The 26,404-nt window shown below is 37.4% G+C and overlaps 1 protein-coding gene across 1 annotated transcript in view; it reads right to left on the bottom strand.

Annotated features, from left to right (window-relative positions):
- Nucleotides 1-895: 895 nt before the first annotated feature.
- The window catches only part of MTR (5-methyltetrahydrofolate-homocysteine methyltransferase), a 92,576-nt gene continuing 67,067 nt past the window's right edge, over nt 896-26,404 (bottom strand). Inside the window, exons 22-33 of the mRNA XM_081944861.1 lie at nt 24,883-24,983; nt 23,041-23,108; nt 22,208-22,328; nt 21,130-21,211; nt 20,457-20,555; nt 19,592-19,667; nt 17,857-18,012; nt 11,625-11,821; nt 9,720-9,920; nt 8,774-8,966; nt 8,180-8,292; nt 896-3,554 (exon numbers count right to left, since the gene is read on the bottom strand). Coding sequence (XP_081800987.1) covers nt 3,468-3,554; nt 8,180-8,292; nt 8,774-8,966; nt 9,720-9,920; nt 11,625-11,821; nt 17,857-18,012; nt 19,592-19,667; nt 20,457-20,555; nt 21,130-21,211; nt 22,208-22,328; nt 23,041-23,108; nt 24,883-24,983 — 1,494 coding nt within the window. The 3' untranslated portion in view covers nt 896-3,467. The remainder of the gene's footprint in view (nt 3,555-8,179; nt 8,293-8,773; nt 8,967-9,719; nt 9,921-11,624; nt 11,822-17,856; nt 18,013-19,591; nt 19,668-20,456; nt 20,556-21,129; nt 21,212-22,207; nt 22,329-23,040; nt 23,109-24,882; nt 24,984-26,404) is intronic.

Raw genomic sequence — 26,404 nt, 5'->3', positions numbered from 1 at the left:
GGCCGTAGAGTATTACAGAAGGTTATTGAGGCTCCGGACAATGTCACTTCTTCCCGCCCTGGGACACAATAGCTTGGGCATGTCCCATCCTTGGACTCTCCAAGCAGCGCTATGGAGAATGACCGTTGTCTTACCTGAACGGTCGTTCTCATGGCGCTGCGGAGAGTACAAGACCCACCCAGGGTGATTGTTTAGCTCCGAGATTGTATCTTTACACAGGTGTGAGCTGAGGACGTCTTCGTCGGACAAGACCTCGTTTTTAAAACTGAGCCAGAAGAGGCAAAGGAGGCGTGGCCAGAGGGGAAAAATCTACTCAGTCCATGGGCAAACAGGCTGTGTTAACCCATCCTTGGACTCTCCGCAGCGCCATGAGAACGACAGTTCAGGTAAGACAACGGTCAATTACTTTTTTTTTTGCACTTGAGGGTTAAAAATAGATGCATTAAGTGTCTGCAAGTTTTAGCATATCTATTTTTAACCATTGAGCCAATCTCCCCTTTAAAATTCGAAAAGAAAAAGTAAAAGAAAATGTTTGGTTTTCGTCACTCTGTGACAGTCTCATGCCAAAAGTCACAGGTTTTCTGCAATTCTTGAAAAACTAGGGGAAAAAAGTGGTGGGAAAAAGTGCCAGACTTTCTGCAAAAAAATCTGCCCTCTTTACTCCACCCCAGATAGATATAAGGAGACAAGCTTGGGAATTTGATTTTAACATCCAGCAGAGAGCTTATTTGCCCAGGGACTTACCCCCTCTCTTAATTTTTTGCAGAAACAAAAACAACAAAATAATAAAGACTTATGCAACTGCCAGAGTTCAAAATAACTTATGCATCTACTACACAGTGAACACTTGCTGATATTAATAAGGTATACAGGATGCCAAAGAAGTTAACAAAAGAATCCCAAAGAATTACATTTTAGTAAGAGGTTTTATTTGAAATTTGCTGCTGATAAATCCTCCACAAGCCCAGTGGATGAAGCATAAAGAATGTTAGCATTATTTAATCTGGTGAGAGGTCGGATGGGCTAATCATAATTTGACAGAGATATTTTAAAAATGTAATATAAAATCTGTATGAATAATAGTCCTTCAATGATAAACAGTGGCTAGGATCTCTAACTATTGCCTTGCAAACTAAGAAACTCTTGCCAGTGTAACACCAATTGGGATTCATGTGACACACTTGGGAATGGAGCATTAGGAATAAATATTAATAATGGTAAGTGGATTGGAGGAATAAGAAAGATATGGTAGGAAATTGTGATCTGGCTGTCACAGGGAAGGGATGCAGGCTACTAGCTGACTTCCATTCCTTTCAGGTGTTAATCTAAAGAAGACAATTAACAACATACATGGCTTCCAGATGGTTCAGTTTATTCAAAATTTGGGGATGTCTTTACTTAAGACGAAAGTGTTATAGGAACTATTTGTGCTATTTCAGCAGGGGTTTTTCTTGAGGCAGGCTTGACTTTTCAAAACTTTTACATCTCTTCATAAACCTCATTGTTTGAGATCTACAGAATGTGAGATTTTTCTCTTGTCTAAATGAACACTTCTGTTTCATTAAGATTGAAGAAATATAAATCTAATTTTGGTTTTATCAAGGCCCTAGAGAGCCTCTATCGAAGCCTACAAATGAGTTGCAGTCTATCAGTAATGAACATTTTCCTCAAATTAAAATGGGAAAATAAAATATATGAAAATCTCCTGTGAAAATATTAGGAGTGTTAATTTAAGTCCTCTAGCTATCGATACCAGAATACACGTAGTACTGATGAAAAATCCACATATCACAGAGGCCTGCAAAAAGGCAATTTGATAGCAAAAGAAAATAGAGATTTCAAGAAACTGACCTCCTTCTGTCAGTGGCATAAGGTACTGTTCATGTAAAAATCTAAAGATTTGCAATCTAATGTTTTGGCAGCTCTTGGTATGTAATACAACACAGAAATAACAGAGCACATTTCTGTAGTAACAGAACAGAAGGCTTAGCCACCTGTGAGTATAATTACAAACAGAGATTATAAAAGTTCCAAAAAGAGCATGATTTTTCCAGGGCTTACAAGAGTAAATAACTGAGCTATTATGAACAATCGATTATAATAATCAATTATTTAGAAAAAAGAAGTGAACACAGTAATGACAAGAGGGGTCCCTGTGAACTACAATCACCACTACTTAAGTGGAAAAGTCTGAAGAGTATTCTTAGGCTTATATGCAAATATGAACTCCGTAACATCTAGAACTGTTTATGTGAATGTATACCATAGTCTCCTGAAGCTAGGAGGTAACACTATTGGGGGGCCCTTTTCCCATATTTCTTTACTATTCAGACATATATTCCAGTATATTAAAAAGGAATTAAGTATCAAGGCACTTACTAATCTCTCACATTTCTTTTAATTTCTGAACCAATTTGCTATTAAATATTAAAGCTATGCAGTGCTTGGGGGATTCAATTGGGAAAAAGTATTCCAGAAAACATGGGCGCCACAAAGGCAACTGTTATACATCTCACTAAAGCAACTAGACCCTTTTTCCCTGGTCATATTTCTGAAAAGAAGTGACTGCTATGAATTGCAGAAAAGTGTTGCATTCACAGCCCACGTCATTCTGAAACACCTCTTCCAAATGAATCTAAAGCACTGGCACCACCTATTAAATACACATACAATTATATTAAATATCAGTAAGACTCCCAAATAGAGGGACATATCAGTGCAAATAGTTGCTGAGCTTTTCCTTATGACTATAAAACAATGCCCAATGGCTATATTCTCAGATGACAAAATTACAGATTACAATATCAGTGGTGAATTACAGATTTAGTATATTATTTGCATTACTTTTCATGAAATATTCATGTATTTGATTTTTTATCTTGCCTTTTATTTTTTTATGAAACTATTCCATTAAAAAAGATGAATTTCAAGATCTAGACAAAGGATATTTCATATACACACACATCAAAATCCCAAATACAATTAGAATGATCTTTAATTTAGAAAGAAAAGAGTGTCTTTATTTTAAATAGCTCATGGTAACATGCATATGCATGTAAATGGACAAGATTTCCAGGATAGCCAAAACAGAGATACACTTCACATCTAAGAATTATTTTAGGTTTGTTGTTTTATAGCTTATTATAGGTTTGATGTAATGTAGAGGATATTTTACAATTAGATATCATTTATTTTCCCCGTGGCAGATAGCTACACTGAATAATCATTTGAAGGGTTACCCACAGAACAGCTGTTTCTTGTTTATTTAAAATGAATCAGAAAATGAGGAAGCACAGTTTTCTCCCACATTTGTTCCATGCGTTTGGTGGACTCTGCTAGACAGTATGAAATGGAGAAGCAATACTGCCCCAAACACAGAAACAAATCCCCTCCCTATTCTGCTTGTGAATGTTTTCTCTTATGGATATCAGCTGATTAACAACCAAACAATCAATCAGCATATTTTGTTACTCTGAATCATATCCAAGAATAGGTCCAAGCCATTTTTCAACTTCTGCCACAGGCATATTTTTTCTTAAGGCATAGTCTTCAACCTGTAAAACAAATAAGAGGATGACTAATTAGCATTTTAATTTTAAGTCAAATACTTGGAAAATTATATTTCATATTTTTTTTCTGAATAGAAAACATTCTGCTACAATTCTATGAAAAAGCACCCCTTCAGATTTTTCAGTTATCTTTGGCAATTAATGTTATGAGAATTTTTTGGAAGTTCTATATGATATATAAACAGTTTCTAAGTCAGGGGTGTCAAACTTGATTTCATTGAAGGCCACATTGAAGGTGTTTGACCTCTGGGGGCTGGGGTAAGCATGGCCAGAGTAGGCATGGCCAGCTCGATGTCACTCGTGTTGGGGCGTATGTGGATCCAGAGCACTCTGCTAGCAAAAACGGGATCCTGAGCTCCGTTTTGGGCTGCCACGGCCCCATGCAACCCACTGCCAGCTAAAATGGACCTCCGGAGGGCCATTTTCATTGGCAGAAGATCCAGCCCCGGGCATTTAGTTAGACACCTGATCTAAGTGAACAAATGAAAAGTTATGCTTTTATTTATTTCATGAATATAGACATTCAATGTGCACTGGGTCAGTGTGAAAAACTAATCCCCTCTTAAACAACTTACTGTACCACCTTTAGCTGATGCCTGCCTGCCTGCCTGCCTGCCTGCCTGCCTGCCTGCCTGCCTGCCTGCCTGCCTCTTGATGTTGTCTGAGCTTGCTTCTCTTTTGCAGACATGTCATTACTAAAGTAAGAAACATCATTGTTGCATGGGGGACTGCACTTTGCTAACTGTTTATATGCAGTAGCTTGTTCTATCATTGGGATATTGTTTCTCCCTTGATTACTTTTTGAGTGACATATTGCTTGATTGCAGAAGGGTGTGTTCAGGACTGTTTGCCTCTTTCTATTTTATTTGCTTCCTTCCTTGAATGGTTTGTAGATGGAGCTTCTTCCAACATGACAGCTAATGACCAATTCATCAGATTGATGTACCTGCAGGAATTCTCTAGCACTTTTGGTCTAAGATATCTGCAGTTTCTCAAATGGCATTGTTGAATTTGTTAGCTTATTGCGAAATTAAAGAGTTTACAATACAATACAATACAATACAATACAATACAATACAATACAATACAATAGCAGAGTTGGAAGGGACCTTGGAGGTCTTCTAATCCAACCCCCTGCCTAGGCAGGAAACCCTATACCGTTTCAGACAAATGACTATCCAACATCTTCTTAAAGACTTCCAGTGTTGGGGCATTCACAACTTCTGGAGGCAAGCTGTTCCACTGAATAATTGTTCTAAGTGTCAGGAAGTTTCTCCTCAGTTCTAAGTTGCTTCTCTCCTTGATTAGTTTCCACCCATTGCGTCTTGTTCTACCCTCAGGTGCCTTGGAAAATAGTTTGATTCTCTCTTCTTTGTGGCAACCCCTGAGATATTGGAACACTGCTATCATGTCTCCCCTAGTCCTTCTTTCTATTAAACTAGACATGCCCAGTTCCTGCAACCGTTCTTAATATGTTTTAGTCTCCAGTCACCTAAGCATCTTTGTTGGTCTTCTCTGCACTCTTTCTAGAGTCTCCACATCTTTTCTACATCGTGGTGACCAAAACTGAATGCAGTATTGGCCTTACCAAAGCATTATAAAGTGGTATTAACACTTCACGTGATCTTGATTCTATTCCTCTGTTGATGCAGCCTAGAACTGTGTTGGCTTTTTTGGCAGCTGCTGCACACTGCTGGCTCATATTTAAATGGTTGTCCACTAGGACTCCAAGATCCCTTTCACAATTACTACTGTTGAGCAAGGTACCACCTATACTGTACCTGTGCACTTCGTTTTTGTTGCCTAAATGTAGAACCTTACTATTTTCACCATTGAATTTCATTTTGTTAGATAGTGCCCAATGTTCAAGTTTGTCAAGATCCTTCTGTATCTTTAGCCTATCTTCTGGAGTGTTGGCTATTCCTGCCAGCTTGGTGGTACATGGTTTACATGGTATCTTCTGAATGAGAGATCTTACTTAGCTTATTTTCTGTGCTATTGGGTTGTTAGTGTAACAGTTGAGTACTTGATTGGTGTGGACTTTTTTTGCGAAACATTTGGAAGGGTAGTTTATTCTCTTCTCTTTTGAATCTTATTCTTTCAAAATGAATTGAATTTAATACTTTATTTGATTATTAGATACACAAGGAGTTTGTCTCCAGTGCAGAAGTTCTCAGTGAACATTCAAAGCAACAGAATCATCATCCCAATAAGAGGGTACAGTAAAGAAGATAAGAAGAAGAATAAATAATAATACTACAGCCATACTACAAAGGTAAATATACATAGAAACTAGACAGCACTTTGAGGATTTAGTTGTTTGGCAGGTGTTCAGCCACAAGGGGAAAAACTGTCTCTTATGTCTAGTTGTTTTGGCATGCAATGCCCTATAGCGGTGTCCCGAGGGAAGGAGTTAAAACAGATTGTGTCCAAGATGTGAGGGGTCTGTAGCTATCTTCTTGGCCCTCCTTCTTACCCACACAATATACAGGTCTTCAATGGAAGGGAGGCTGGATACAGTTCTTCTTTCTGCCGTTTTAACTAAATATTCGAGTCTGTAACTGTCCTGTTTGGTTGCTGTACCAAACCAGTCATAGAAGTTCAAATGACAGACTCAATAATTCCTCTTTAAAACTATATCAACAGCTTCAGGGGCAGTCTATACTTTCTGAATTGACATAGAAAAAAAAACAATATGTGTTGTGTCTTTTTAAATGGTGGTTCTAACATTGTCTATTTCAAATCCTGGGAGATTATACAACCCAAAAACTTGAAGAATTCTACTGCTGATAATGTGCTGTCAAATATACCAAAAGGTGGTACAATAGAAGGCCCCTCCTAAAATCCACTCTCATCTCTACAGTTTTAATTACTGGTAAGAAAAGAGAGAAAGAAGACTGCCTCCATGGCAAATTAGATCTATTCAAGTTAAGTTCTAACATGATCTGCTCATTTCGGGTTCTACCATAATACTTATATCAGCTTTAGTTCTAGACATTGACTTGGCCATTCTAAAACATTGAAACTGTTCTTCATATATTCTATAGTAAATTTAGACATATATTTGGAATTATTACTTTTAACATGTATTCTTCGCTTTTAATTGATGGGAGTTGACATAATATTCTGTTATATCATTGTATTATTTATTTTTTTCTGATAGAAGCAGACTTTATAATTTCTTCAGAGAATATGCTATTGCCACCTGAATGCTTGAGAGTTGGTATGAGATTTATATTATGGAATGTGGTTTTTGGTTTCTCTCAGATATGATGACACACATATAGTATGTAAAGTTCCACATCTGACTCAAATCTGAAGGATTATCCAGGTTATCCAGATTTTTGTGAAACATGAGACAACCACAAGTACAATGCCTTCCCATATTCCACTCCTCTCCCATAAATCTAGTTTTTTATCTAACAGTTTTCTGATGGTGAATTCATGAACACTAATTTTAGCCAAGGTGTAAAAAGCCTGTAGATCTGTGGGTGTGCTCTGCACTCTTGGAACTGATTTTGATACACTTTACAAACAGAAGCCCAGAGGTTTAGACATGATTTTATAGCCTTTTCCAACTGACAGGCAACAACAGCATTTTTATAAACTATTCAGAAAGTAATTTTGTGCAAGGCATGACTCTAGTTGCTGATGCAAACTTTACTATGGGAGGAGCCAAAATTTCTGGGAGGGAGGAAGAAGGAAGGGAGGGCTTAAATAAGGGCTAATTGTTTAAATGAAATATTCACATGACTTGACTCCAATCATCTCTTTAACTGAATTGAATGAGTTGGGGGAAGAGATTAATATTTTTTCACATTGGAACACTTCATGTTAAATATTTTTATAAGGTAAAATATAGCTTTGGTCTTACTTGGTTACTCATATTCCTTTTATATATCTATAGGCTTCATAGAACTGTGATATAATAACAAAGGTACTCTAAAATTCGAGATAGTCACATACAAGTTTGATAAATAAATGAAGTTTAAAAATTCAGATAGGATTCGTTCTTAGTCACAGAGCTATGTATAAATCTTCAGATAAACAAAAGACTATAAACTTCCAAAACTTTTAATTATGTTTGATATGACAAGCAAAGCTAACACTTACTGCATCTAAAATAACTTAATCAAGACTAGGATTTCATAAATTCCAGACCCAAATAATACATTAGTAATTTTCTGCTAATAGCATCAATAACTTCCACATTTGCAATATAACATGCTATTTAACTACAGGTTTCTAAACCTTGTCCACCATTTGCTCAGTTTGTAATATTTAACAAGAATTATTGGTACTGTTAATACACACATAATAAATAATTTAGCGCTCAAATACCATATTGAGTAGTCTAAATCAGCAGTTCCCCACCTTTCTGGCTCTGGGGACTGCCGGTGGCGGAAGCAGTGGTGTTGGAGAGAAGATGGTTTTACAAGCACACTGCTTGTGCAAATGCAGTTTTGCGTGCTTGCATTGGGCGGCGGACTGGGGTTGGCGACCCTTGGTCTAAAGAATATGTTATCAAAAATAGTGTGTTTCTGTATATAATTCCCATTTCCAGCTCTCTCCTTTTTAATGCAAGTTCTGTAACAGCAAAAAGGTCCTACCTGATCTTTCAATATTTTCCCAACAGCAAAATACCTAGAAGCCGGATTGGAAAAGTAGAGACCAGATACTGCTGAGGCAGGGAACATTGCTAGGGATTCGGTTAACTGAATACCTGTAAGAATCAAAGGAAAGTAGTTGTGTTGGCTCTTTTGGCAGATATTGTCAAATTGCAGAATCTCTGACTGGTATCTGAGGAAAAACTCAATTTCCTGACAAATCCAGTCCAAATCACTCATTATAATTTTATAGCTGTGCAATCAGTTAGCAAATTATCAATACACTGAATGTGATTTTGTGAATTTGTGAAAAAGAAGGAGCTTTCTTCAAGTGTACACTAAAAACAGATGATTATTTAATAGTCAACAGAGGATGGGACCATGCATACAATCCTGGCCATATGTTCTCCCAATTGCACAACTCATTCACAAAGTCTTAAGAGGAGGTGAACTTAATGGGGATCCTCTCATCATTATAAACATCTCAGTCATAAAAGGAAAACAATAAAAATGAAACAAAGCATTTATAATTTCTCCCCCCACCAATTTCAAAATGCAGAACAGGTAACAACTTCCTAACCAAACTTTGAAAGATACCTGTAGCTTCCTCAATATTGGCAAGTCTCCACATAGTGATTTTTTCTGTGTGGTCAGGTTGACATGGATAACCAGGTGCTGGGCGAATCCCATTGTATCTTATCTTACGCAGATCTGAAAATTCCAACTGTTCATTTGTACAATAAGCCCAAAATTCTTTCCGAACTCGTTCATGAAGTTCTTCTGCAAATGCCTTAGAAATAAGCAAAAGCAAGCTCTAACTTTAATGATGCTTTGTCTCATGTATTACTGTGTGATGCTTTCAACTCAGTCCCCCTGGTGACTACACAGACTCCTGGTGACTACTCAGAGAAATCTAAGCAGTGTTCTTGGTATTTTTGGTAAAAATCGTTTGTCATTGCCTTCTTCCTGGCACCGAGAGAACTTTTAAGTGGCTGTTAGGCCTAAAACAGGAGTAGAACTCAAGTGTTCCTCTCCTAATCCAACATCTTAACTACTAGACCAAACTGGCTCTCATTGTACATTACCTTTAACTGTTACCTTAATACTTCATGGCTCATATTCAAAGATATCTCTGCATTTACTGTAGGCTCATTGCTGTGCTAGAAGGACATTTTAATTAATCCATTGATTTCCCACATTTGCACACATAAAAGCAAAATGTTTCTTTCAGATTCCCATGCCTCCTGCTTATGATCTACAGGATTCCCTTACCCTCTGAAGCAGATTTGGTGGGTACAGGAGAGAATGAACAATAAAAATTGATTCATTCTTTCATTTGCTGATGGAGGTTTTCAAAAAATCAATAAGACCTCTATCGTAAATGACATCATTGGATAAAACATTATGTAAGTTATCACAATACATTTGCTATACAGATAATAGTCTACTTCCAAAAAAAAGCAGGTTTGTCCTTCCCTTCCCTCCTCCCTTCCAATACATGAATTAAAATAAGTAGAATCATGTAAAAAACAAAATATATTACCTCTGCTAACCGATCTGCTAGTGCTTTCACCATTATAATACTGTAGTCATCTGACTGTTTTTCATATTCTTTACATAGCTCATCTACTCCAAAGCATGCCACAGCAAAGAGCCCCAAGTAGTCAGAAACACCGGACTCCAGGGGGGATATAAAATCAGACAAGCAATAATAGGGATCTTTGGAACCAGAATCTTTTTCAACCTACAATATTAAATGAGCAACATGTTAAATATTAAAGACCTAACTGGAAGACTCAATTTTAAGGACGATTCAGACTAGGCAACAAGGATGATCATGGACTAGAAAATAATTCCAGTGAAGAGATTTTGCAGAGATTGGAAATTTACTATAAGCATAACACTCTTCAAATTCCTGAATACCACAGGAATAGTGAATACACATTTCTTATTGTACAAAACATTAAAAAATGGTCTTATATTACAGGAAGGCAAATTCTGCCAGAACATTAAAAAAATATCCTTGCAGTAAGAATAATTCAACATAAGGACCAATTACTCAGAAAGGTGGTGAAGTCACTTCAATTGGATGTGTTGGAGATTATCTTTCAAAAATGTTAATATATTTAGAATCCACAGAAAGATTCACTTTCCTAGTTTTCTATGCAGCATTTCCAATAAAGATCCAAAATCCAAGTACTATAGTTCCCTTCTTTGTGTTTTAATCTACTGTTATACTTATTCATAAACTTACAGAATACATCATTATCAATTTGCTAACTTTTAAAGACAATTATCTCCACATTACACACACATACTGTGGAGATTTATTACATAAATGCAATCATCTTTTCTTTAGCTTCTTATATAGCTCTTCCAATTTTAACTGATTTTAAAGACAAGGTAGAAGGTTGCATTACTATATTTCAAATGAGCAGGTTTAATATAGTGGCAAAGACTTTTATGGAGATGTAGAGGAAAAGACAGATCATTTTACTTAATACCACTTTATAATGCCTTGGTAAGGCCACACTTGGAATACTGCATTAAGTTCTGGTCGCCACGATGTAAAAAAGATGTGGCGACTCTAGAAAGAGTGCAGAGAAGAGCAACAAAGATGATTAGGGGACTGGAGACTAAAACATATGAAGAACGGTTGCAGGAACTAGGTATGTCTAGCTTAAGAGAAAGAAGGACTAGGGGAGACATGATAGCAGTGTTCCAATATCTCAGGGGTTGCCACAAAGAAGAGGGAGTCAAGCTATTCTCCAAGGCACCTGAGGGTAGAACAAGACGCAATGGGTGGAAACTAATCAAGGAGAGAAGCAACTTAGAACTGAGGAGAAACTTCCTGACAGTTAGAACAATTAATCAGTGGAACAGCTTGCCTCCAGAAGTTGTGAATGCCCCAACACTGGAAGTCTTTAAGAAGATATTGGATAGCCATTTGTCTGGAATGGTATAGGGTTTCCTGCCTAGGCAGGGGGTTGGACTAGAAGACCTCCAAGGTCCCTTCCAACTCTACTATTGTATTATTGTATTGTATTAAGATACAATGGCTGCATAACAGATTACATTTGCAAGTTCTTTAGCTGCAAAGCTGTGTGTGTTTTTCAAGTTGGCGAAATACATTTAAAATGAGGTTTTCACATCTCAAAAGATGCAAAGAAACAGACAGGCATGCTTTAAACAAAACAATAAAAAATGAGTGTATAGTTTGTGATTCTCAGAGGCAACCAATCTTATCCCCTCCAAATACTTCTATCTTATACTTTTTGACAAACCATTCTGGAAGCTGGGATTTAGAAATTTTCTAGCAAAACGTCTGTGGATCTTGCTCTTGTCTACATAATCGCAAATCATAATTAGGAAATGCGTAAAGATTAGTTCAAGCTCACAATCTGAAATAAGTAACATTTCATTTGAGTAGAATATCATCAAGCCACACCTGTTGTCGTAAGCCGCAGAACCTAGCTATTGGTTCCAAATTGTGTGGTTTCTCTTCTGTATCGTATAAGTAAATGTCATCTTTAATGCTTCGAGCTGACCAAAACCCAATCAGACCTGTGGCTTTAAGCTTGTTTTCTGTAATCAAACTTTTCAGCAGGTTTTGAGCTTCGTTGTAAATTTTTTTTGCCTCTTCTCCTAAAAAAGGAGAAAAAATCGTAAGAATGGCTGGATAAATCATGTTGAATACACTACAATGGTTGGGTCACATAGAATACAAACTTAACCCAAACAAATCATATTATAGTTTACCATGGTATGTCAATCCTGTCATCAAAATGTAAAGTAAACTCACAGAACTTTTAAAGAAAGTACCGTATTTTTCGCCCTATAAGACGCACTTTTTTACTCCAAAAAAGAGGGTGAAAATCTGGGTGTGTCTTATAGGCCGAATGTAGCCACCTGGGCAGTGGTGGGTTTCTGCTGGTTGGTCAATGAACCCGGAAGCCCCGCCCCTGTCACTCACTCGCAAGTCCTTGGCGTTTTTTTGCATCGGGGCTTGCTGCAAGAGAGAGGGAGCAAAGACCTTTTCTGGATTGGTGGTGGTGGAGTGCGGGCCCGTACTCACTAAAGCAAGTCCGGGGAAGTCCTTTGCGCCAGCTGGAAAAGGTCTTCACTCCCCCCCCCCCTTGCAGCATGCCCCGATGCAAAAAATGGCGAGATCTCTTCTCAGAAATGTCTTCTCGGGCTGGCCGGACTTCTCTCCAGATCTTGTGGCTTTTTCAGGGTTTTCTTTTTAAAAAACACCTGTCCGAACTATCTTGAAAACCTGCGATGTTGCTTTGGGAGGGGGCAGGCGGCAGCATTTGCCCCTGCCGCCCTCCCTGGGCACCTGCAGCCTTGGAGCCTGCAGCTTTAAAACAAGCCTTTGCACAGCTGCCCGTCTTTCCCCTCCGAAAGCAACCTCGCAGGTTTTCAAGATCGTCTGCAGAGGCGTTTGGCGCGAACTCCTCTCCTGTTCCTTCTTCTGCGGGGGGGGGGAGGGCTGCATTGCTTTGACAGCCACCTCGTTTCCAATTGGGGGGTGGGGGAGAAATCCTCTGCATGGATCCCCCCAATTGGAAGGAGGAGGCTCCATCCGCGGGGGGAGAGATCCCCCTCACATTCTGTCTGTCTGTCTCTCACTCTCCCTCCCTCCCTCCCTCTCTCTCTATCTCTGTGTTTCTCTCTCCTCCCTTCCTCTCTGTCTGTCACTCTGTGTGTATATGTGTGTGTGTGTGTGTCTGTCTGTCTGTCTGTCACTCACTCAATCACTCACTCTGTGTGTGTGTGTCTCTCTGTGTGTGTCTCTCTGTCTGTCTGTCCCTCTCTCCGTCCCAACTGGAGAACAACCTTTTCTGTCCCCTTACCAGCCCATCCGGGAAGATGAGGAACGCGAGGGGGATTCCCCCCCCCCCCCGCGGTTGGGCTCCGAACTAGCGGAGCCTCGTCCTTCTTTTTAAGCAGGCAGCTATCAGAGAGAAGAAGGCAGCGCGGCTTGTGCAGCAGCCGAAGATCGCCTGCTTAAAGGTCGCCTGCTTAAAGATCGCCTGCGAGGGGGATCCCTCTCCCCCGCGGATGGGCTCCGAACCAGCGGAGCCTCGTCCTTCTTTTTAAGCAGGCAGCTATCAGAGAGAAGAAGGCAGCGCGGCTTGTGCAGCAGCTGAAGATCGCCTGCTTAAAGATCGCCTGCTTAAAGATCGCCTGCTTAAAAAGGACAAGGCTCCGCTAGTTCGGAGGCGATCTTTAAGCAGGCGATCTTTAAGCAGGCGATCTTCGGCTGCTGCACAAGCCGCGCTGCCTTCTTCTGATAGCTGCCTGCTTAAAAAGAAGGACGAGGCTCCGCTGGTTCGGAGCCCATCCGCGGGGGGGGGAGGGATCCCCCTCGCGTTCCTCATCTTCCCGGATGGGCTGGTAAGGGGACAGAAAAGGTTGTTCTCCAGTTGGGACGGAGAGAGGGACAGACAGACAGACACACACACACACACAGAGACACACACACACACAGAGTGAGTGATTGAGTGAGCGACAAACAGACACATACACACACACATATACACACAGAGTGACAGACAGAGAGGAAGGGAGGAGAGAGAAACACAGAGAGATAGAGAGAGAGGGAGGGAGGGAGGGAGAGTGAGAGACAGACAGACACACACATACAGAGTGACAGATGGAGGAGGGAGGAGAGAGACAGAGATACAGAGACAGACAGACAGACAGACAGACAGACAGAATGATAGAGAGAGACAGAGGGGGGGAGGGAGAGAGAGAGACAAAAAGCTACACATGAGAGAGAGAGAGACAGACACAGAGAGAAACAGAAAGAGAGAGAAAGAGAAAGAAAGGCAGAAAAAATGAAAAAAGAAAAGAAAAAAAAGAAAGTGGGAGAGAGAGATGAAAGAAACAAACAAAGAAAGAAAACTTATGACCACAATTGAGCCCAAAATTGAGTGGCAATTGAGCCCAAAAATCTTTTTTTTCCTAGATTTTCCTCCTTTAAAATTGGGTGCGTCTTATATTCCGGAGCGTCTTATTGGGGCGAAAAATACGGTAATCAAGGTTTGGATATATTTTTTTTACCTGCAACCTTAAAATCACTGACTTTGCTTTCCTTATCACATCTGTTCAATGGTTGCATTGCTATCAACAGTTTTACAGTGAGATTTACTGCAGGCATTTGGATGAAAATAAGTATTTCATAAAAAGTATATGAATGTTTGTACATTTCCTAGTGATAGTCTCCAAACATACAATTTTCTCTTATTAAATTAGGAAGATACGAACAATCTTGTAAATCCTCTCTATCCACACACTGATTACAGATGGCCCAAAATAATATCTTGTCATGGCAGAAGAAAATGATTTAATGAATAGCTAATCACAAGCCTTTCAAAAATGAAAGTTGGATTAGGAGTCGACAGGAAGTTCTTCAGCTGACAGACATGGGGGGTGTGGGCTCTTAAGAGCCTCACATGAACCCCATCTGACAAACCAATTCCGAGATCCTTTTGGATCAGAACCCCTACTGGAGGTGGGGGTGAAGAAGGGCAGCATCTCATCAGATCCAGAGGGAGGCAACTGGTCCCTCGCAGGTCAGAGATTTGCCTAATGAATTGGAGTCGGGGCGGCAGTCTGCAATATGGCTGATACGATGCTGGCTTTTTGTCAAAGCAAATGTTCAGGAGGGTACGGAAGAGATGAAAGACCGGTAACAAAGTTTATCTAACCCACAACTATAAATCAAACCTGGAAAAGGCAAAGAAATCTTGAGAACATAAATAATATTGATGGTCAGATTGGGATTTTTTTCAACAGAAAGAAAGAGAGAAGAAAGAAAGAAAGAAAGAAAGAAAGAAAGAAAGAAAGAAAGAAAGAAAGAAAGAAAGAAGAGAGAGAGAGAGAGAGAGAGAGAGAGAAGAAAGAAAGAAAGAAAGAAAGAAAGAAAGAAAGAAAGAAAGAAAGAAAGAAAGAAAGAAAGAAAGAAGAAAGAAGATAAGATAATGGAGGGTTGAAACACCAGTGCCCCCCCCCCAAGTTATTTATTTAAAACAATTTCGGACAAAAGGAGAAAGCAGAGAAATGACAAACCCACTCAAATATAAACTTTAAAGTTGGTTTTGGACTTGAAATAGAAACCAACATTCTGAAGGAATTATTCTGTTTGAACTTTTTCCAGCTAATATATCTTAACTCCAAAAAACAGCACTTCTTCTTACTGATAACTGATAACCTAACCTTGATTGTACGCGAAGTTTTAATTAACCAACTGCTATAAATCAGAATTTGGGAAAGTAGGAGGCAAAGAGAAATAGAACCTGACTATTTGCAAGTTTGTTTCAAGTGATATATTCTGAGCACCTACAATTGACTGGACCCGGAAGCTGGCAAGGGAAAGAATAATAACAGAATCAAGAACTGGGAAACACGAAGGTTTTTTTTTTCTTATTTTGTTTTTCTTTTCCTCTTCTTTTTTTCTCTTGGCAAAAGATTAAGATGGCCCCAGCTTCTCTTCCGGTTTGAATTAAATTTAAGGTGGACCAGAATCTCAAAATAAGTCTTGTATAACTAACTGCAATTTTGGAACTGAACACTAAGGAAGAACAAAAGACTAAGATGGCTCCCATTGTTATGTACTAAGAGCGTCCACCAGCAGGTGGCGCTCGCCCGATCACCCCTGATTGGTCCAACTGAGCCAAATCCTTGGCGGGACAATTCCTGTTCTCCCATTGATTATACTGTCAGTATAAATAGCTGTCAGCCCGGTCTGTTGTTGTTCTGTTCTTGCCTGAGTTGAGTTAATAAACAGTTAACGGTTCAGCAGCCTCTTCGTCCTTATTACCTCAGAACTTAAAACCCATCGTTCTCCCCCACAGCAAATGAAGCAGACAAATTTAAAGTGGAACAGAACTCTGAAATAAGAACTGTATAACTAACTGTAACTTTGGAACTGGATATCATGGAAAACTGGGAATTCGAAGAACTATGTGAAATTATAAACGACATGCATAAATCATTAAAATCAGCAAAATCAAGTCTAAATAGAATTCTGAATCCAGAGAAGCAGATATCGAAAGAATTTAAAGAAAGAGGGAGGCAAGACAATGAAGGAGTAGAAACGGAGGGAAATAAAAAGCAGAGAAAAAACTCCATTGGTCCTAGCAATGGTATAGGGAAAATTGTGAAAAGGGGAGATGTCCCAACAAAAGGAAAAAAAAAGGAGACAAAAGTGGTTTTGGAAGTTGTTAGTGGCATAAGGAAAATTGAAGTAGATTATGTCCCAACAAAGAGAAATATAAAATATTCTTTTGACCTGGGGAAAATTGAAGAGAGTGGATGTGTTAAAATAAAGAAAAGAAGAAGTCAGGAACAGAGAAGTGGGACAAAAGACTTACTAGGAAAAAATCAGATAATTAGAAACTATTATATGGGAAAATATAAAGTTAAGATAAAGACTTTATTCCTAAACAATGACAATATAATAAAGTTGCTAATTGGTTGAATATGATAATGGAAAGATAGCTAAATAAAGGTTAAATATATGGAATATGGATAAATATGAAACTGATATGGGGAGATGATAAAGCAGAGGTTTGTGATCCAACTTTTTAACATGATAATTAAATTGAGTTGCGAACTGATTGAATATGACAATAGAAGGACAACTAAGCATGGGTCAAAATATGTTTACACCTCATTATTTTAAGGGAAGTATAACAAATATTGAATAGCAAGGATTGCCATCTAGAGACAATTAAGGGTAATCCAATCCAAGATGTGGAAAAATGGAGAGGGAACATGAAATATACCTACAATGGGAAACTATTGAGATAAAAAGACAGAATCACAAATTGAGGGCATGCAAGGATGTATAATTTTATAAAGATAATGATGAGAATAGCGAGGAATTGTGACCTACATCTCGAACAAAATTAGGCTGGGGGGGATTAAAAACACAATGACTATACATGTATAATTTTCTGTTATATTGGGTTTTTTTACTAAAAAGGAGGAGAAAAATTAAATATGTATATCGAAAAGGAATTATAAATACCATCAACATAAAATGGAGCTCGCTCAGAAGCTGAAATACACCAAGTAAATGAGATGAAGAGTGGGAAGTAGAGAAGAGAGGTATGGGAAGAAGAGAGAGATAGGAGAGAGGACATGGGTGGGGGGAGAGAAAGGAGTGGAAAGGGGAGAGAGGAGAAGGGGAGAGGAAGAGGAAGTCGAGAAAGGAAGGACGTCAGAGGGAAGAAAGGAGGTAGGGAGGGGAAGGAGAGAGAGAGAGTAGGAAGTGATGGATAAAGTACAAGTATGGTGTATGGAGAGCAGAAGAGCCAATAATTGGTTTTTGGGAGTTGTTGATAAGATGAATTGATGTAAACATTTAATAATACAATATGATGTTGGTTATGTATTAGTATACATATGTTGTGAAAATGAAAAAATAAAAAAAACTTTAATGACAAAAATGAAAGTTGCATTAATGGAATTAGTTGTGTACACTACATGCCAAGATAAAGACAACATGCATTTACAGTTCCATAATTGTTTTATGGATGATTAATCTATCTGCATCTCATCTGCATCACTAATTCCTTTGCATGTTTACACAACAACAAGCATTTTAAATAATAATTAACCTAGTTTTTACATCCTCCACTAGAGAAAATGCTATTATGCCTACTCACCCACTACTTTATCATTGAAGATTTTAGGGAATCCCCGGTTGGGATATTTGCCTCTAAGCTGCCAGACATCAAAAAATGGTTTCCAGTCAATATAGTCCACCAGCTTCTGTAAATCATAATCTTCAAAGACTCTAGTGCCAAGGAACTGTGGTTTAACTATGAAAATTCAACACACAAATTTTGTGTTTCAACCTATGTTTTTTACAACAGACTCAATTTAAATATGCTTTTAGTACAAACACTTGATGCTGAAGGATTATCGTATGCTTAACGTCAGTTAGCCAAGGCTTTGGACCCTATTGAATGCAGGGAACATGTATGAAACTAACAAACAGGACTGCTATTGACTCTACATTTATTTCCCTTGAACTAACCAGCTGGAAAATAATAAGAATATATGTATGGTTTTTCTGCAGCATGAGATGGCAAAAAAAGGGAACAGAAATAGTAAGCTGTTGTATATGGGAAATCATAACTTTACAAATCCCTTGGTTACTAACGTTATGGTGCCTTTCATCTGTCAGGGATGCTTTAATCTGGATTCCTCATGTCAACTTTGCAATTAACTTTCAGAGAATATAGAGCTGATTCGTGGTAGCTGTTTATAATTCTCCACGAAAAATCTATATAGCAGTTTTAACCTATTTGCTTCTTACTTCATATAAGGCAGGCAGAGATCAAGAATTCTTTTCCTATGACCTTCTCTTAATGTTTTTGGAATCCCAATTATTCTAAATACATAATACTCTTTTAAAGGCGCTAGCAATGAGCATAGCAGATTGATTGATTGATTGACTGATTAAGTATTTTTATCAGTAAGTAAATAAGGATCAAGTAAGAATCACATTTTTATCCTGCAATCAAATGACTCTTAGGGAGAATGTAAAACTGATAAAATATTCACTGTATAAAATTCCATAAAAACAGTATAAGCATCCACTCCTAAAAATACAAATAATAAAAACAGAAGTTAAAGATGACGTGATAACTTCAGGGAAAGACTTCTCAAAACAACTCCATTTTTAAAAGTTTTGGGGGCTAACCTGACCTCAACTGGGAGTCTATTGCACAAGGCCAGCACTACCACTGAGAGAAGCATTTTCTGGCCTCAGCAATTCGAACTCTCATCAAAAGTGTTAGGAATAACGTTTTCTCTCTGTTGGCACTGACTGGTTGGGCCAATTCTTGCTGATATGAACAGTCCTACAGAAATCCATGACAAGCTATATGAAGGAAAGCAGCCGGCCAATCTTTATGTACAAAACAACCCTATTAATTCTTATATATTTTAAAAGTACTTTAAACTTAATATATTATTTAATTTTAAATTAAAATAAAATTAATTAACTAGAGAGAGAGCAAGAGAGCAATTTATAACAGTTCTCCAAGTAATTCTTTAAAAAAAGTAGAGACTCTTAAAAATAAACAGAACAATATGGTAACCAGTTGAATTTCTGAGAGTAAAAATATTTACAAATTAATTTTCATTAAGTTATAAATACTGAAAACTAGATTTAAATCCAATTTCAATTCACTATGGAGGTTTTTTTTTTCAAAAATGTCCATGTTCCTAATAGAAGAAAATATATCTACTATAGCTCAGCACCTTCTAGCACTGAAGATGTTACCTAGTTGGGTAATGAAAATTCTACAAGAAAACAACCAAGCTCAGAGAGCACTAAGGATTCTACATATCTTTATTTTGGTAAAGCAGAAAACAGTTTTAAAACTTAACCTGGTTTAGTCTCAGTTTTCCAGTCACAATAGAAGCGTTTATTTCTTGCTTGCTCTAAAGACAAGTATTTTCTTTCCTACATATGGGAGGAAAAATCTTGAGATTAGTGCAGTATGGTTTAAATCTAGCAGTTAATTCATTTAGATAAAAGGAAATGGAGCTAGCAATAATTAATACAAGTCTAGAAGGCACCCTTATCAGCAGGAAGAACACTTTTTCCTAGAGTCACATAAAAGTGAATATAGCTATATAAATCAAATAAATTAATTATGAATATTTTTTTAAACATTCCCAATAAATATCCCCAGGTGTATACTGTAGATTAAGAATCTCCATCTTCACCAGGAAGAGATACTCCCTTTTATATAGACACAAACCCATAAGAGACACAATCTGGCAAAAAAAAAAGAGTCCTCTTAAAAATAAAGGCAGAACTTAAAAAGGAAACAGGAAGAAGCTGGAAGTGAAAATTTGAAAAAAACACAGATCTAAGAGTTTCCCATAACTTCAGATTAAAATCTGAAATTTCAGGAGGGGAAAAGAAATCTGGATAAAGAAGCAGAGGAGATAGTGTTACAGAAATTATGTTCATGTCTTGCCATTTGACCTTTCAATCACCAGTAAGGTGGTGCTGATATTGTGACCATATCCCTCAATCACAAATTAGGGGTTTGGGAGGATATTAGATAAGATGTCCCCTGAAAGACAAATGATAGCATCTTGAACTACCAAGTTGCTAACACAAAGCAGGAGACAGGACCAGAGTAGAAGATCCAATGGGCTTCTGGGAGACATTTGACATAGCCAGCCTTACAACCTACACAATGCTCCTGTGATATTAAAATGTAGTTTTACCACTATTTACCTTGAGTGAGTCATAATGATCCTGTCGAATGTCTTCATACTCTTCTCTTATTTCTTCAAAAAAGTCATCTTTTAGAGTTTCATCTAAAAGCTGAGAGCACTGTAAAAATACATGATGTTTAAATCTGTGATTACGGCATCCATTATTTTTCAAATTCTCTCTTTTGAGAACATATACGCTAATGAGGTGACACTCCAAAACAGCATGTGTAGTAACTACCCTAACTTTTGTTGTAAAAATCACAGAATTACTCATAGATACATCATATTTTCATATGAGTACTATTTCAACTAAAAGAATGCCAAGTGAATGTACTGAAGACCTTACTTGCAGACTTCAAATATGAAAAAAAATGAATTAGTTAAGAAAGCAGATCTGAAATGAGAAGATGATGAGAAAGATTTTCCCTTCATTCCTGGATGAAATGAAGGCTGACTATTTCCTTAAATGGATGAAATCCAGGTGTACCTGATAAGAGGCAAAGTTTTGCCCTGGAATTGATGATTAAGGATTTCCTCCTATTCCCTCGCTCTAGTTGCCCTGCTGCCTTAAGAAGATTCACATCTGACCACATATACTTATTTATTTCTTATATAATCTTTATCCATCTGGGATGCACCAGATTAGAGCAGCCTGGTATACATTTTCAGATAGAAATCTTATCACAACTTACAACAACCACACTTTTGGAGGCATCCAGGACATGAATGACAGGAGCACTATACCGTGGAGCAATTTTTACAGCTGTATGAGTTCTGTAATAACATAAAAGGAAACCTAAGAAAACAACAACCATATGGACAAACAGTCAAAAACATCTTAATGTACAAATATGATCATATTCTGATGGAAAATCTGTAACTCCTTGAAAAATTCATCTTCTCCTTTAAGGAAATGACAGCTAACTTGGATATCACAAAGTCAGTGAAAAATATCCATTATATATATGACTGCAAAATTCTTTTTTTTTTCAACAAGCTCTAACATAATATACTGGAAACTAATCAATATCTAAGAGGCTATATTTCTCAGATAAATACTGCCTGACTGAGCCAGATGACACTTTCTTAGATATCTTCCAATTTTATCATTCTCTGAATCTCCCAAATTCTCTTCTCAAACTCCCCAGAATGCCAGCTTTTCATATTTTAAAAACTATGATTTCATTTTCAAGCTGCAAAGGCAATTCTCACTACACAATGGTACAAATTTACAACACACACCTCATAACAAAATCAGTTACTTAATTAATTATTGACTGCTGTTAGAACAGCCATCTATAACTAGAAGAAACAGTTTGAAATTCTTCTTATAGTTTAAGTTTTCTCGTCCCATTACATTTTTTATCTTTAATCTATGACGTATTACAATTCTCCTGGGACCTTTGCATGAAAATTTAGTTAATGAAAAACACGCATGGCTTGATTCTCAATGTTGCAAAACCAAGATCATTTTTGCTAAATGAAATGTGTACTTGTACCAAAAATAAATCAGGTTTATACATCTATTTTTCAGTGAGGAAATCAATAACTTCTTTGAAACTTAAATTAGGATTCAGACACTTGATTTTCAGACTTGGTACATTTAAAATGTTATAAAAATGTTATAAATAAACATAACTAATAAATATTGGTTAAAATAATCTAAAAAGAACATAAAACAGTTAATTTTACAAATTGTATTCTTTTTTACATAAGCAAATCTATGTATTTAGGTCAACATCCGCTGCCAACAACAGCAACCTAACTTACTTGGAAGTAGTTGCTCCTCCAATCAGCAAAGGGATCCTTATTTCTAGTCTTTCCATTTCTTTGGCAACAAATATCATCTCATCCAAAGATGGAGTGATAAGACCAGACAAGCCAATTATATCTACAAATATAAATAGTCAAATATTTCCAAAAGTTTTCTCTATGATTTCAGAATCTATGTTAAACTTTAAGGTAAAAATACCATCCAATTGTTAAATGAAACCATGACTTAGAACTTTCTCCTAACTTTCTATAGCTAGAGTTATCACCCTGGACTCCTGGACATTCAACGCATGCGAAATGAGTAGGGTTAGAATTTCTAAATATCTCAAATATCTATGGGGAATACAACACTGTTGTCTTTTTAACCAGATAGTTATAACTTTATTCTTCCAGTCATTTTAAGAATGAAAAAAAAATTAAAATATATTTGAATTTTAACTTAATTTTTAAATTCCTAGATATTTTTTAAACCACTAGATAATTTGGTGAAAATTAACATAGAACCTACCCTTAGATAAATAAATCTGAATTCTATAAGCTGGCTACATTTGTACACGGTAAAGTAAATAATTGCACTGAAGCTGAGCCAAAATAATCACATCCGCCAATGGATTACTTAATATCAAATCAAAATTTTATCTTTTTTTCTGACAAATCCTAATGTATATTAAGGACTCTGTTTCAAGAAGGAAGATTGTACCAGTTATCACCTTAGCTACATTTGCTTAGTAAGCTTAGTGAGAACTAGCATTTGAAGATGCACATTTTCAAATGATGTAAATATATTCTTGAAGCTCCATAAAACTGGACAAATACAAATCAGTGTGTACCTGCTTTGTTTTCAAGAGCAGCTTTAAGTATCTTGTCACATGGCGTCATAACTCCCAAATCAATAATTCTGAGGAAGGAAATGGAAGTTTGCTAATAATTTGTACATATGCTCAATTAATCCATGTCTGTTAATAGTCCACACAAAAGTTCAATCATCCTGTGAGGAAGCTCAAGAGAACAACATTTGGCTTGTAATCTTCCCCTTTACCTGAGCCTTCTTATGCAACAACTGCCCCATTCTTGGTTATTACTGCACTTGCTTGAGTTACACTTCCTATTAAATCCAGTGACTTCTTATTTACCAATAAAGAGAATATTTGTATCTCAGGGTTGAAATTTCTTATTTAAGAACAGATGGACAGAAAGAAGCTGACATCACAACGGTACGACATACGACCTCAGAGTTCCGAGATCGCAGTTGACACTTTTGCCGCTGGACGGTCCATCTGGACCTAAACCATCCCAAAGTCGCAAAGTCCCTGATTGATCCAGGAGAATCTCTTCTAGCCAGCGACAAAAGCACAGCCTCAAGCTGCTGAAGTCGGGACAACTCCGCAACGGGAGGAAAAGCGGAAAGAGAAAGTTTGTCCATCTGATGAGGAAATCGTATTTTTATAAAAGACTGCCCAAAAAAGATTGAAGTTAAATTAAACTGGTAAGAAAAGGAAATAAGCGGCGAAACTAAGCATTATTGGACAGTGTGTTGTCTTTTTTTTCCCAATTGATAGAAGTTTTGTGAACATTTTTTACTTTTTAAAGTGAAAGTTTCGATTCTCTTCTCCTATTTCTTGTTTTACCTATGGATTAAATCTTTTCCTTTATTTCTACAATACTGGTTGGGATGGATTTTTTTCTTTTTCTTTTGTTTTATTTAAGAACTTTGTTTCTTCTAAGCCTGAAACATAAAGAAGACTTAAAAGGTATATAAAGAGGGTAGTAATCTTAGAGGGAAAAGAAGTTACATTTTATGCTTCAGGAGAAATTTATATATTCTCCTTATCATCTTTCTATCCGAGCTATGAATTATTTTATCCAATTTGTGTGGTTCTGTTTCGATGTCATATATTTTAGTATCATTATTGTGTTTAGTTTTGATTTGCAAGTAGGTTAGCCAGTCAACTTTCATGTTTTGTTCTGCCAATTCTTCAATTATTTTTAAATTTCCCTGTCCGTCAATTATGTCTCTGTATCTTAGCATTTTATTCATATCTATAAAATTTGGATGGATTGTCCTTTCTGTCGGTGATAGCCAATTTGGGATTTTCACATAGTGGATTTTTTTGAGTTTGAGCCAGTTTTGCAATAACGCTCTTTGAAAGTATTTGTGCATTTTATTTTTATTATCCCATAGGAATGTATGCCAACCTGATTGCAAATCATGGCCTTCTAAGGTCAAAAATCTTTTATTCTTTAGCTTTATCCAATCTTTCACCCATGTTATTGTTACTGCTAGTTTTACCCAGGTTAATAGGTGCGGCTTGCAACAAGAATAAGATTCTTGGTAAAATATTCGTTTTGACTGTGGCCCAACAGTAACAATCAGACAAACTACTCCATATCACCCTGGGGTACCTAGGTCTGCTGGCAAAACTATGTCAACCTTTACTAAACTCTTCCTGTGTGAACACATACACTTTATATATACCACCTGGTTTTTAGACTCGGTACTTTTTAAATTATATAAATAAACATATATAATAAATATTTATTAAAACAATCTAAACTGCCGTAACAAAGCTAGCCAAATTATTAAATGTTCCACTTGCAGGAGACATTTCTAGCCTGTCAACTAATTACAGTACAAGGAGGTATGTGCAAGACAAAAGGTTGAGTCTCATTACCTGAAATTATTGCAGCCCAGAACGACTCCTACAATGTTCTTGCCAATATCATGGACATCACCTTTCACAGTAGCTAACACAATAGTGCCTTGATAAGGATCCTGCAAAAGTTAAGCCATTTTTACAATTTATGTAGATTTCATTTCTGAGCAATTCCTATCATATGAATGACTGCCTTACTGCAACAACTGTTATGTTCAACTGTTTAAAGCAGAGACAAATCCATATGAATCTCAATTATTTTTGATATCTGAATAAAAGTTTTACTTAATTCAGCTAAATCATAGGATGAAAATCCTCCAGTGGTCAAAAGAGCCTGCCCCAAACCCCTTTACAACTTGGAAGAAAATCCCAGCTGATAGACACAAAATAATATTTAACCTACATAAGACAGGATATGACAATAAATAGAAGGATGAAAAAGACTGCTTCAGTGCCCCTATAGCCCAGTTCCCCACATAGTTTGGAGCAGTGGTGGGTTTCGGCTGATTCGCACCGGCTCAGGAGAACCAGTTGGTGAAATTTACCGATCCGGTGAGAGGAGGTTTGACCGGTGCACCCGGAAGTAACTTCCGGAACGCCTGCCCCAGCCCTGTCGCTAGTTTGCCCTGGCCGTCCTGTCGCAGCTCGCTCGCTCCCCCGCCCATCCGCACTAAACTAGCCCAGCCCACCGCTCACATTGACCTGGATATTTGAAAGACCAGGTACTGACTCTTGGGCAGAGGAATTGCTTCTGAAGTGAAAATGGTGCAATTGTGAAGGAAAGGTAAGCACAGCAATTAGCCTAGGTAGAGAGGATTGTAGTCCCACCTCCTTTGACTATGACCATAAAGATAGACTCTTCTTCTCCCAAATAGTGATCCTTTCTGTTCCTCTCCATTACCAAAAGCTAAGGAAGTGAATCTCCCACCTCAAAGGTGGCCTGTTTTCTAATGATGTCCTTGGCCCTAGCTTGCAGGACTGGGCACCACTGAGCGTTTGGACAGGTTCTTCTCCCTTGTTATAGTCCACAGTGAATGAAGACCAAAAGTGAGAGGAGGAGTGTCCGTGAAACTTATTTGGAACAGAAGTAAAGAGAAAACGACTGGTTTCAAATTATCTGTACATGATATTTATTTGAGTTGGGCTACGAAGTTTGGGTGATAAATAATCTTCTTGGTGTAATTAATAAAAATAGGAATATTTCTGCTATTTTAAGACCCTGTCTTTTCTTTCAGCTCCTTGATATAATGAATATCAATCTACATTTGGTTATGGCAACCATGTTCTTATTATCATGCTGTCCCAACCATCATTTTGTAAATATACTGTCCATAGAAACAAAAACAAAAAACCTGGGGAATTGTTGGTTAGAGAAAACCAACTGTATGCCACTTATTTTGGTTTATGATTGTGACTCCCACCATTTCAATCACAATACATGATAAAGATGTAAAATTATAGTGCAAACCATCGTAAGAATAGCAGATTATCAACATCAGACTAACTAGACTTGAAAACTTTGGACTGAAATGCTCACGAA

This window comes from Natrix helvetica (assembly GCF_964273705.1).
Source record: "Natrix helvetica genome assembly, chromosome: 2".
NCBI lineage: Eukaryota > Metazoa > Chordata > Lepidosauria > Squamata > Natricidae > Natrix > Natrix helvetica.
This window is presented reverse-complemented; position numbering and strand designations above follow the sequence as displayed.